The sequence below is a fragment of the Rhincodon typus genome, chromosome 8 (assembly GCF_021869965.1).
Source record: "Rhincodon typus isolate 14 chromosome 8, sRhiTyp1.1, whole genome shotgun sequence".
In the NCBI taxonomy this organism is placed as follows: Eukaryota; Metazoa; Chordata; class Chondrichthyes; order Orectolobiformes; family Rhincodontidae; genus Rhincodon; species Rhincodon typus.
Genome location: NC_063339.1, coordinates 27,358,060 through 27,372,130, shown reverse-complemented (window position 1 = coordinate 27,372,130; position 14,071 = coordinate 27,358,060). Strand labels below are relative to the sequence as shown.

Genomic DNA, 14,071 nt, shown 5'->3' with positions numbered 1-14,071 from the left:
CAATGGACCTTGCCAATACCTTTTTAGTGGGTCAATTTTTGTGACAAATTACGTGTGTCCCTTTGTTCAATGCAGTACTCCAAACTCTGCATTCGGTACTTGTTCACTTATGTTACAACATTGACTTTGCAATAATTAATACTTTGTGACCCATATGGTTTCTGCACCATCGCACTGGGTAAACTCCAGCTACTTGGTTTAATAATGTCACTGTCTGACATGAACTTAATCTCGTCCCTCACTTCAGCTAACCTCTCTAGATTGAATCTGTAAGAATTGAGGTTTGACACCAGGACACAGCCATTTTTAATGCCATTGGAATCTGGGACTGTTTCAGAAAACTTGTCAGCATCCAGGACACGTGAATGTGTGGCATGGAACTGTTGAAGTATTGTGATAAATTTCTAGGGTGGTTGAATTTCACCATTATCTTTCAAGACCCTCACTTCTGCCTGTGTCAAAAGCCTTAGATGAACAAACCTGTTTCAGGTTATGTTCTGTTCTTAGCATTTCTTTTCTTGAGCTTCTTAATTGCAAGGATTATGGCAAAGATCTTGATGTCACTTAAAAGAAGTGGGATACCTCTCATTGTCCCAAGATTGGGGAATTCCTTTCTGCTGGTACAAGTAGACAGCTTTGTACTGTCATGTAATGGTTTCTTGCTCTCAAATTGACTGAAAGTGCCTATTTCTTGAGCAAGTATTGATTGCAGAACTCAGTAAGAATACCACTAGCTCCTGGATCTTTGCCACTACACAGCAGGTTGATTGCATTTGTTATCTCCCTCAGCATGGGAGGATCATCTAGATTATTGCTTTTTGAATGATGGTTGAAATCTGATCGAGAATGCGGTTGAAATCCTTTGTCCATTTTCTACAATTTGGGCTTTACCTGTAAGCAGTGTTGACCCATTGGTGCGCAGGATTGGTAATGATATGAACTCATAGACAGATTTCAGAGAATCTCTTCCAGTCTTTATGGTCTGCATATGACTAAATTCCTTGAGATGTTGAGACATTTCTGGACCTTCTTGCCCTGGTGGCATCTTAGGGGACAGATCTTGATATTAGCTTTGAAATCAGAAGACAGTGGTCAGTCCAGCAGTTAGGCTTTTACAACACACACATCCTGCCTGATAACAAAATAGTCAGTTAGATGTTAGTGCATGGAATGGTGCTTCACCTAAAGCCTGAGTGATTAGGGAGGCAGAAAACTATGGTAGTGATTAATGTGGTAGTTCACATTAAGCACACATCAGCAAAAGGAGTCCATTGCAGGTACAATGACCCTATTTGTACATATAACCATTTCCCATATTTTGAGATTTGCATCAACTCCTGCACTGAAGTCACTAAGAATGATTAATTTGCCTGACTTTGTCACAGTAGCAATCAAGGAGTGGAAGTTGTTATAAAATTTATCCTTTTCTTTGTCAGGGCTGGCCACATGAAGAGTGAATGCACAGAGTTGCTTGCCTGTTGCTACGCAAGAGAATTTCTGCACCATCAGATGATCATTAACACTCGAGTAAGCAACTAAACTTACCAACTAGATGATTCATGTTAACAAAATCTATACCAGTTGGTGTTCTTCTTTTCCACAGTCACACTAAAATAATATGTAACTTACACAGGTTGCCTAGAGCTGACCCTCTTCAGGTGGACTAGTCTTATTGAAGACAGCGATCTGACAGTTGCAGCTCGGCCTGTTAGACTGACATTGTCTATGAGGATATAATGTTTCATGCACAAAGGTTGACTGTTGTTTCCTTTTTTCAGATTGACTTACAACTAAATTGATGGGATTCCTGCCAGTTGCAGCCTGCTGGCCAGGGAGGAGAAGCAAACAATGATTAAGTCACCTTTTCTAGTTCCTTCCTCATACCAGGGAGATGAACAGTGTGAACCTAAAATGGTTTGCACAGAAGGCTGTCTGGTTTTTGCTTTGCTTCCTTCCAGACAAAAATGACCCTATGGCTAGAGCTACGTATGTTCAGATTCACATCTACAGTTCCCACTGAATCTCTATCTGCTAGATCACGTGCTCATTGCCATGGACTTCTGATGGACAGATGGAGAGCAGAAGGGAAATTGCACATAAATTGGACTATAGTGAGCAAGTTGCACATCATCAGCCTCACTCTCTTGGCCTATCTTTATCCAAAAGGAAAATGAGGCCAGACAGCTGGCAATAGATTCAGATGTTCTGGGTGAGCAGGACATCTGAGTGTCGGTGAGCTCCATGTGACACAGTGCTGATCCACCTTCAAGATTATCAGACCATAGACTGGTCTCATCCACCCTATCCACCAGAATCAGTCTTTACATGTCAGGGTTACAAATAAAAAAAAATTGAGGGAAGGAAACTGGATGACAATTCTCACTGTTTGTCCAGCTCATCAAAGCATTTTAATGGGTTATGGCGCTGTCACATGCTAACTACTTGGAATCTCAGATGAAAACTGAGTGCAAATGAGGACCAATAATAGGATAAGCCACAGCGTTACTTCTCCATTAGCTGTTAGCCCAGCTACTAGTACAGCAATCTTTCTCTAGCTGATTCTTACAAAATAATGCAAAAATATTAAATTAACAAAATTAATATCAAATGCTTACAGCTGATCTTTACTGTGTGTACTACTTCCCAAAAAACTGTATGACTTCCCGTTGAAATGCCCCTGTGTACAGTTAGTACCACTGTCCTTAAATTCACTAGGGCCAACAGTAATGGACTTCCTACCAAGTTTCAAGTGTTGTGTGCCCAACCATAAGGAGATTTGCTGTCCCTGGAGTAAACAGAGTTGCTCAATTTATTGTCATCAGCACAAAGACCTGTACCTGATGCTGAGGTTGAGTGATAAGGACAGGAGACTGACAACTCAGCAATGAAGAATTTGACAGTTAATGGTAGATTCACAGGTTTCCAGTATATCTCAAAATGAACCATTCTACTTAACCTTTCATGTTGTAATTGTCATGCTTGGGTCAGTTGTTTAAATATTATAACTTCTAATAGCAGTTATTGGTACACACAAAGTGCAGCAGCTTTCAGACCATATATATACACACAATATATATAAAACTTTTGCTGCAGTGGATGCGATGTGACCGAAACTACAGGACTTTGGCCAATCAGAGTTGGTAATTCTAATGTGCACAAGCTACACCTGATCACACCATTTCACAGGGTCTACAGACAGAGGAACAGTAATCTGGATTTTACCTATAGGCTGTTCTTTTCTCTTGGAAACTGAGAAAGAGAATTATCAAACTCCATTTCCACCTGACAATCTATTCTGTCAAGGGCTTCCAGAATTTCACTGATTTGTTGAGTCTCCATAATCCATCACAAAGTGATAGAATCTTTCACAGGAGATGAAAAGGAAGGTGGTAGAGGAAACTAACACCGTTGAAGACAAAAATACAATGAAAGGAAGGTGGACCAAAGCATTTGTCATTAGGCAAGAAATCAACTCCATGCAATGGGGAGGTTCCTTCCACCAACTGACTCAATAAAGTCCCTTCATGATCCCTTGCCTTACTCTCAGGTGATCATTCTACAATTACACCATAATCTTGTTGAGGCAATGATTATAAATATTATTCGCCATATAAAAGGGCAAGTCTCCATTAAAACAAATACACAAATATGGCATATAGACATAAACACATTTATCGCCATCTTTGTCCATTGTCTCATCCATACTGATCAAGTTTCCCAAACTAAACTAGTCCCACGTACCTGCGTTTGTTATCTAAGATCCCATTATAATCTTAGATAATTTTCTTCACAGTCCACTATACCACTAATTTTGGTGTCATCCACAAACTTATTAACCATGCCTCCTACCTTCTCATCTAAATTTTCTATATAAATGATGAACAACAATGGGCCCAGCACCAATGCCTGCGGCACACCGTTGGTCACAAGTCTTCAGTCTGAACAACAACCCTCTACTCACCAATTCTGTATCCAATAGCCAGCTCTCCTTGGATCCCAAGTGATCTAATCTTCCCAACTGTTCAAGCCTACCACGGTTTCTTGATGTGACTATCAGTTGTAAGGTTATTAAAATGTTTTGGCACTGAGCTGGTGATGAGGGTCAATGAGTGACCACCTGTACCACAATGCTCCCTACTGGCTGTTCTTCCCTGTTCTGGAACTTAATTCACTAGATGCTCACAAGCCTTTGTTTTGTCACCCTGATTTGCTGACATGGCTTCATTGCAGCTTTTGAGAATCAGATGATGGTCCTTTTTCTGTTATTGCATCACTATCTTCAGGTGCAGCTTCAGTCTCTACCCTGCCTCTACCACACCCTCCTTCTCTCCCAACCCCACCTCCTGACTTTAACTCCACCTCCTGTGCTTTTGGCTATACCACAACCAGACTTCATTTCCTGTCCACCCAGCAGCAGATTCCAACATTTCTGTTTCAATTGCATCTTAGAATAGTAACAAGGCATCTACCACCACTGCAATGCCCCTCACCACCAAACCAAATAAAAACTGGCCAGATTCCTGCCCATAAATTGTCAATGCCACTCAAATGCACATGTTGGTTGGGTAAAAAATGGAAAATGCCACAATAATGCCAAAGTGAATACTAGAGACTGAGGCATTTTGTTGGGACAAACTAGAAGGATTTTTTAAAACCAAAAAGCACATGTCATTTTCCAGTTATTCCTCATTTTCCCATTGGGCAACTGCACAAAGCTTCAGTCCATCCCTCAGCAACTAGACCAAGAATTTGTAAGTCTATGGCACTCGGTTTTGACAGATCATTGATTGGGAATATCAGTAAACTTGAGGAAGCAAGAACAGCTGATTTCTGTTGACAGGTACACTCAAAGTAAAGGTGCACAGTGCATGTAGGATCAAGCTATAATAAGCTTTTGCAATTCAATCAATCATTGAAGATGTGAATGGCATAACTGAGCTCAACATATCCAAACAAAACAATGCTACTGAAATACTTTTGGGCAACATTTCAGGAAATTCTGTTTGAATAATTAATATTGAAAGACCATAAATAAAAATATCTCAAACTGCTACACAACAGCAGCAAGCTAGTTTTAAACTTTTACACAGATTCAACTCATTTGTAATAAATACAGTAATATTTTAAGATCTTTCAATAAGACAAATCAAGTAAATTGTAGTCTTCCACATATATACTGTCTTCCAATGTAGTTGTAATCTATAATGAAGTGAATAAAAAAAAATAAATAAAAAGGTATGAATAAATTTTATTCAAATTAAATGAAAACTTTGACAACTTGACAAACTAGACAAACATAGGAGCTTTTATCTTTACTCCATACAGACAACATTTCTGAGCCCCATGGATATCATCTTTGGCTGTGATAAGGAACACTTATGCTTCCTCAACCTTCAAATATTGTTAAATGATGCATACCATCTATGACCACTATTTCGCCTGCATCTCCTTCCTGTAAGTGGATCTCAACGCACTCCTTGTAAATAGAAAATGCTCATCTTTGAGTTTATCAGCTGCTGTCTCCAAACAGCTGTCCAAATTCAACTTCTCTGGCTGTGTGTCAATTTTCCATTCAGCTGTGGTATGGCTGTTAGCTTCCTTTATGGCTGTTGAAGTTCTTGGTAACAATCCAACAGCTATCTTTGAGAATCCTCCAGTTCATCAAGCTAGCTTGACTGCCAGAAAAGTCCACTAAATGCATCTTGCAGGGCACGATAACATGCAAGTGAAGAGGTGTAGCCTCCAGCAAGATCCTGGGATGTAGCAGTACGGACATGGTTCAGGTACCTTAAAAAATGGGAAGACAGTTCTGAGAAATTAATTTGCACACTTCCTATTAGCTTAGTAAGTAAGTGGAACAATAAATTTAAAAGAAAGTCATAATCATATTTTTACTCAATTAAATTGATAGGTTACTTGATAGCTGTACAGATTGGAAGTTAACTACTATTAACATAGTTAACATAGTAAGGTGAGGCAATGGCCTAGTGGTATTATCACTGGACTGTTAATCCAGAGACCCAGTTAATGAACCGCGGACCAGGGTTCGAATCCTGCCATGGCAGATGGTGGAATTTGAATTCAATTAAAGTCTGGAATTAAGAGTCTAATCTTGACCATGAATCCATTGCTAATTGTAGGAAAAACCCATCTGGTTCACTAATGTCCTTTAGGGAAGGAAACTGCCATCGTTACCTGGTCTGGCCTACATGCGACTCCAGACCCACAGCAATGACTGTTAACTGCCCTCTGGGCAAGTAAGGGATGGGCAATAAATGCTGCTTGGCCAGCGATGCCCTCATCCCGTGAATGAACAATGGGGGAAAAAAATTAACGCTCCAACTGTTGGTTTTACACCAATATCAATTGCGAAAGCAGTAGCAATGGATGGTAAGGAGTTAATATTGCCCACTCTGTTTATTGGCATCCAGCTGTTGGCAATGTCAATGAAGAGTCAGTTGCTACTTACATAGTTTTCTTCCCAGATGTTGTACTTCTACCACAAAACAACTGATAGTTAGCTTATTCAGGTAGCCTCAGACCAATTCCAATATGTTGGTTTGAAATTAGACTGTAGTTGTACAATCAACATTGAGTAATTGCACTACAAAATTTATATGAAAATTGCAATATAAATGCTCCTTAAAAGAGCAACAGGTATTTAGGAAGACTGGTGACCAATAAAATATTGGAAATAGGATTTTTCTTAATTACTTTATTACTTAATAAATTAGTGTATGGATAATGCAATTGTGGTGTACATCAATCTTGAATTTCGGAAGGCATTTGGTAGGTGCTGTACAAGAGGTTTGTTGAAAACATCAAGACAGACAGCATTAAAGAACATCTAACTTCATGGATAGTGGAGATGTCATGGAGAAAGTAGAAAGGTAAATGGATGCTTTTCAGATTGATTGCATGTAGGTAGCTGAATGCTACACTGACTGATTATTAAAATTTGATGATAAAGTAAAAGTAAGGGGACACTTCCAAGCTAAGGGAGAAAACACGTGATTTCTGAGAGACCTATGTGAAGTGGGCAGATGTGGAGCAAATGCACCTTGAGGAGAATTATGAATTACTAAAGTTTAAGACAGAGGAGTGAGAAGCAATCATAGCTTAATGCATAAGATTGGAAGAAAAGAGATAAATAGTTCCTAACTTCACAGTAGCATTTTGTATTTGACAAATCCTGAGGATGAAACTGTTTGAAAGATAAATTGTATAGTACTGTTTCTACTTTTAGCAGATAATGACTAAAAAAATCTGTTTCTAGCCATATTGATTAAGTGATGGGAAAGAAACAGGTAAGTCCCCTACATTGAAAGGGGAGGCGATGGCCTAGTGGTATTATCACTAGACTGTTAATCCAGAGACCCAGATAACATTCTGGAGCCGGGTTCAAACCCTGCCACGGCAGATGGTGGAATTTGAATTCAATAAATACCTGGAATTCAGAATCTAATGATGACCATGAATCTATTGTCGATTGTTGGAAAAACCCATCTGGTTCACCAATGTCTTTTAGGGAAGGAAACTGCCATTTTACCCAGTCTGGCCTATACGTGACTCCAGAACCCAGAGCAATGTGGTTGACTCTCAACTGCCCGCTGGGCAAATAGGGATGGGCAATAAATGCTGCCTAGCCAGTGATGCCCTCATGCCATTAATGAATGAACGATTTCTTTAGAATACTTTAAAGAAGTGTGAAGCAGGAAAATAAGAGGAATATGTGAACAACCCAATATTGCAAATTGTACAGGAATAATTAACTGTAAAATCAGCTAGAATATCTTCTGGCTTGGCTGTGTTTACTAAGATGTAATAGAGTGATAAAATCTGCACAATTCTGAGCTTTGAGATTTGAGAGCTGAAGTTTTTTCATATGCTTTTATTTTAAGAAAACTGGGCATTATGATAGTGTTTAAATGAAGGGCATTGAAACCTCTTAAGAACATGTAAAAAGCAAGATAGCAAGGAATTTATGGAGCTAAATATTTAACTACTAAAAAAAACTTCTTTGTTTTCCTTAGTAAACAGAGGCAAATAAACATTTGAGGCAATTTTCTTTCAAAAGGAGTCAAGGATAATAAAGATGCTTGTAAGTTTGTAATGTCTATTTGATGATTTTAATTTCTCACTCAAGGTGAAGATTCAAATTTGTTACTTGAATCTTGTGTGTTGTGATCTAGAATGCATAGTCTGAAAGGGTGGTAGATGCAACTTCAACAGTGATTTTCTAAAGAGAAGTGCATATGTACTTGGCAATGAAAAAAATGCATGACTATGTCGAAAGACCAGGACAGTAGAATGATTTCAATAACTTTTTCAAAGAGCTGGCACGAAGGCAATAGATCAAATGGATCGCTTCCCATGCTGTGATTCTGTGTGTTGAATGATGTCTTATAGTCAGAATGCCCTTAAGAAACATGCATCATGGTGCATGATCTGATGGAATTCATACTTCATCTAACCTTGGATCACTTTTGGTGTGACACTATGCTGGAAGCATATTTCTCTAATAGGCCAACATTAGTCCAGATACTTGTATGCCTGGGAACATAATGTTTGTACATAATAGTTTGTTGTAATAAATATTTGTTGATTCTTCAACACCATAATATCTATGCTTAATTGCTTACGTTACAGGAGATAACAAGCATTGCTGCATCAGGTAATAGAACCTGTTGGGGACTACGTCAGTCCACATAGCAGCAATGGCTGTCTATAAAAAATACTTCAATTTCCAAGTGACAGACATTTGAAAAACGAAGTAAAAGACCAAGAGTATGACAGTTTTGGACAAAAGGAGAGTTGCTTACTCTTGAACAGCACTGGTTTCTAACAGTACAGAAACTGTGCAGACCTGTAGATAGGACACTAACAACTAAGAAGACAAAGCTCATTTCTTTTAATTAGAGTGCAAGTTCTTTCACTGTAAAATAAATTTGTAAGATTGCATTACTTAAAACAAAAGGTTAAATGTAATCTTGAGCTGAATCACAATGCAAAAGGCTGGAAGGTTGGAATCCTTTATTCCTCTAAATTGATACAAAAGTAATAATCTCTTGTAACAACAGCTTATTAAGGAAAGAACAGTGTTATATTTCCACTGATGCAAAGTTAAGGGCATATGGTTTAAGGCGATACAGGGTAACATTTTTTAAACGGAACTATGGATAGTAGAAACCTCATTATGATTAGGTAACCAGTGACAGTCTTACTGAAATGTAACTGTTCAAATGATACATGCAGTTCTATTTTACACATTAGATGACAGATACCAAGAAAAGAGCGTTAAAAATCTTGCTTGCCATTTGCAAGGAGGGAATCACAGAATTAACATATCTGGTCTATCAGAAAGATCCAGAAAAGATCTAGAAGGTTCTTGAAGACAAATTTAAAGTAAGAATTAACTTCAGGATTAACAGATTCCAACTCATGTCATACAGAAGCAACCCCAGGTGGTTATTGATACATTACTGGAAGATGCCACAGCAAAGGACATGTATGACTTTTCTGGAGAGAGACTATTAGAGACGCTCATTGAGTTAGTCACGACCTCCACACCAATTAATGCTTGTAGGAAAGATCTTATGGCCAATGAAAAATGTCCATAATGTTGACACATTACTTCAAGATGGAAGCATGCATGAAGCCACAGAACCAGACTAACAACAGTGACATTATTCAGAGCACCCAAGGCTATTGCTTTGGTCAACAAAGAGTACCACACAAACAAAACCTCCAACAGATGCAGTTTGTCACACCTACCCAAAAGCTTTTCTTGATATATATATAAAGCATGTGGCGCCAAGGGACATTGGTCATACATGTGCAGGAAATCTAGTTCCAAAGGCCAAGTCAGAGACCAGACATAACAGAGGCAACCAACATCATGTCGTAACACAACACTGGCAGCAAGGAAAGTGTTAAGAAGGTGTACAAACACAAACACCTCAATGAAGTTCAGAGTCAACCACGACTTCCGTATTGTAAACATACACCATGCCAACAATATAAGGAATTCACAAGCTTTTGCAACTTTTAATATCATTTGTCCTGAAAAGACAAGTCAATATACATTAAAGCTAAAATCAACAAAAGGAACTGGTGCCAACCAAGTATCCTGAAAGACACATACTTCAGCATGGCTCAAAGCACATAAGGAATCACGAGTTCCACGCATTGGCAATATTACGCTGTGGTGCCAATATGCAAGCATCTTGGTTTCCCAATATCCTCTATCTGGTAGATACAATGCCCAGTGTAGCAGAACTCAGATTTCACAGATCTTGGTACAGTCATAATTCATGAGATTCAAATCATACCCAGTGTGGCAGAACAGACCACATATGACAAAACCAGAAGTCTGCAATCTCAAACACACACATTATGATGGTTTTGATGCAATCAGCAGTTTGAAGGGTGATGTGACATTGCATCCTAAGGATGATATAACCCCATTCATTGATCCTACAAGGAAATACAGTGGCCACATTCAGGAGAAGCTTCAAGTGCAACTAAATAAGATAAAACGAAATGGCATAATTGAGAAGGTCAAACACAGCACAGATTGGCATAACTCCATCACATACATTTAAAGGATGGCACCATTACAGTGTGTCTACATCCCAGGTGCTTCAATCTGTCACTCAAAAGGTGTCCTAACAAAATACCACGGTTAGAAACCTTAAATAATAAATTTTCAAAAGCAAGAATTTATTGCAACCAAGCTTTGCCATTCAAATAAAAGGAAAGTACTGTGGATGCTTAAAATCTGAAATAAAAATAAAATTCTGGAGAAACTCAGCAATGTTAGCATCTGTAGAGAAGAGAACAGTTTACATTTCAAGTCCAATTGGAAGCATCTTCAGAGCTGAAGGGAGTGGGAAAAGTGATAGTTTTTATGCTGTTGAGAAAAGGATGAAAGACCAAGGGTGGCAGGTGTCAAAGATGCGCAAAAGCAAAAGGTAAAGGTAATGCTAATGGTAGTAGAATATAGATGAAAAGGCATTAATAGCAGAAAATAGGTCAGGTCTGCTGAGCGCAAACCCATGAAAATAAGACATAAGAGCCAGGAGCAGGAGTAGGCCCTTCTAGCCTGCTCTGCCATTCAATAAGACCATGGCTGATCATTTGATGGCCTCGCAGTTCCACTTACTCACCCTCTCACTACAACCCTTAATTCCTTTACTATTCAAAAAAACATTTATCTTGGCTTTAATAACATTCAATGAGGAAGCCTCAACTACTTCACTGGGCAGGAAATTCCACTGATTCACAACCCTTTGGGTGAAGAAGTTCCTCCTCAATTCAGTCCTAAATCTGCTCTCCCTAATTTTGAGGCTATGCCCTCTTGTTCTAGTTTCACCTGCTAGTGGAAACAACCTCCCTGCTTCTATCTTACCTGTTCCCTTCACAATTTTATATGCTTCTACAAGAACCATCTTCATTCTTCTAAATTCCAATTAATGTAATCCCCGTCTAAATCAGTCTCTCCTCATAAGCCAACCCTCTTAACTCTGGAATCAACCAAGTGAATCTGCTCTGCAACCCCTCCAGTGCCAGTATATCCTTTCTCAAGTAAGGAGACCAACTGCACACAGTACTCCAGCTGTGGCCTCACCAGCACCCTATACAGCTGCAACATAACCTCCCTGCTTTTCAATCCCTTTAGCAATGAAGGACAAAATTCCATTTGCCTTATTAATTACCTGTTGCACCTGCAAACCAACCTTCTGCGATTCATGCACAAGGACACCCAGGTCCCACTGCACAGCAGCATGCTGCAATTTTTTACTGTTCAAATAATAGCCCCTTTTACTGTTATTCGTACCAAAATGGATGACTTCACATTTATCAACATTGAATTCCATCTGCCAGACCTTTGCCCACTCACTTAAATTATCTATATCCCTGTGCAAACTTTCAGAGTCCTCTGCGCACTTTGCTCTACCACTCATCTTAGTGTCATCCGCAAACTTGGACACACTCCATCTGGTCCCCAACTCCAAATCATTTATGTAAATTGTAAACACATGTGGTTCCAGTACTGATCCTCAGGTACACCACTAGTCATTGCTTGCTAACCAGAAAAGCACTCATTTATCCCCACTCTTTGCTTCCTGTTAGTTAACCAATCCTCGATCCATGCTAATACATTGCCTATAATTCCATGCACGTTATCTTGTGCAGCACCTTGTCAAATACCTTTTGGAAATCCAGATATACCACATCTACTGGGTCCCCATTGTCCACCGCACTTATGATGTCTTCATAGAATTTCAGCAAATTAGTCAAGCATGACCTGCCTTTCATGAACCCATGCTGCATCTGCCCAATGGGACAATTGTTATCTAGATGTTTTGCTATTTCTTCCTTGATTATAGATTCAAGCATTTTCCCCACTACAGAACTTAAGCTAACCAGCCTATAATTCCCCATCTTTGGTCTACCCTCTCTTTTGAACAGTGGCGTCATATTGGCTGTTTTCCAATCTGCTGGAACTGCCCCAGACTCCAGCGAATTTTGGAAAATTACCACCAGTGCATTTGCTATTATTTCTTTTAGTCCCCTGGAATGTGTTCCATCAGGGCCAGGAGACTTGTCTAAGTCCATTAGCTTGCCCGTCACTACCTCTTTTGTGATAATGATCGCGTCAAGGTCCTCACCTACCTTAGTCTCTTTGTCATCAATTACTGGAAAGTTATACACATCCTCCACTGCAAAGGCCAACTCAAAATACCTGTTCAATGCCTCAGCTATTTCCTCATTTCCCATTTTATATATTTATAGAAACTCTTGCTATTCGTCTTTAAATTCTGAGCTAGTTTAGTCTCATAATCTATCTTACTTTTCTTTATAGCCTTTTTTGCGGCTTTCGGTTGACCTTTAAAGTTTTTCCAGTCTTGTACTTTCCCAATTGTCTTTGCCACATTGTAAACCTCATCTTTCAATTTAGCAGCCTCCCTTATTTTCTTTGGCATCCATGGATGATTACCCTTTTTCTTACAGTCCTTCCTTTTCACTGGACTATACTATTGCTGAGTACTTTGAAAAATTGCTTTGAAAGTCCTCCACTTTCATTTCCTCCACTGTTCCTCAACTGTCCCACTATAGAGTCTTGCTTCCAGTCTGTGTCAGCCAACTCCTCCCCATCCTATTGTAGGCTCCTTTGTTTAAGCACAGGACCCTGGTATTGGATTTTACCTTCTCACTTTCCATCTGTATTCTAAATTCAATTATACTGTAATCGCTCCTTCCAAGAGGATCCCTAACTATCAGATCATTAATTATCCCTGTCTCAGTACACAGACCAGATCTAGGATAGCTTCCTCCCTTGTCGGTTCCATTACATACTGTTCAAGAAAGCTATTGTGGATACGTTCAATTAACTCCTCCTCAAGGCTGCCTTGATCGACCCAGTTCGACCAATCGACACGTAGATTAAAATCCCTCATGATAATTACTATACCATTTTTACAGGAACTAGTTATTTCTTTGTTTATTGCCTGTCCCAACATGATGTTACTATTTAGTGGCCTATAGACTATGCCTATCAGTGATTTTTTCTTAGAATTTCTAATTTCCACCCAAATGGATTCAACCTTATTCTCCATAGAATCTATATTATCTCTCACTACCACCCTGATGTCATCTTTAAATATCAGAGCAACACCACCTCCCTTACCTTCCTGTCTGTCCTTCCAAATAGTCTGATACCCCTGGATATTTAATTCCCAGTTGTGACCATCCTGCAACCACGTCTCCATAATGGCTACTAAATCATAGCCATTCGTGGTAATTTGTGCCGTTAACTAATCTACCTTGTTACTTAAATGCTTGTAGCATTTGAAAAGTGCCTTTATGCTAGTTTTCATACCTTCTTTTTGAATTCTAACATCTCCATTAATAATATCTCCCAAGTTTGCCTCTTAACTTCTTTCATTATCCTCGATGTAGTTAAACCTTCCTGCATAAATGTTAGATAACAAGGTGTAGAACTGGATGAACACAGCAGGCCAAGCAGCATCAGAGGAGCAGGAAGGCTGACGTTTCGGGCCTAGAC

General features: G+C 39.2%; 1 protein-coding gene across 1 annotated transcript in view; it reads right to left on the bottom strand.

Annotated features, from left to right (window-relative positions):
- Positions 1–5,228: 5,228 nt before the first annotated feature.
- mnat1 (MNAT1 component of CDK activating kinase) overlaps positions 5,229–14,071 on the bottom strand; it is a 140,610-nt gene continuing 131,767 nt past the window's right edge. The window contains exon 8 of the mRNA XM_048600372.1: positions 5,229–5,787. Coding sequence (XP_048456329.1) covers positions 5,667–5,787 — 121 coding nt within the window. The 3' untranslated portion in view covers positions 5,229–5,666. The remainder of the gene's footprint in view (positions 5,788–14,071) is intronic.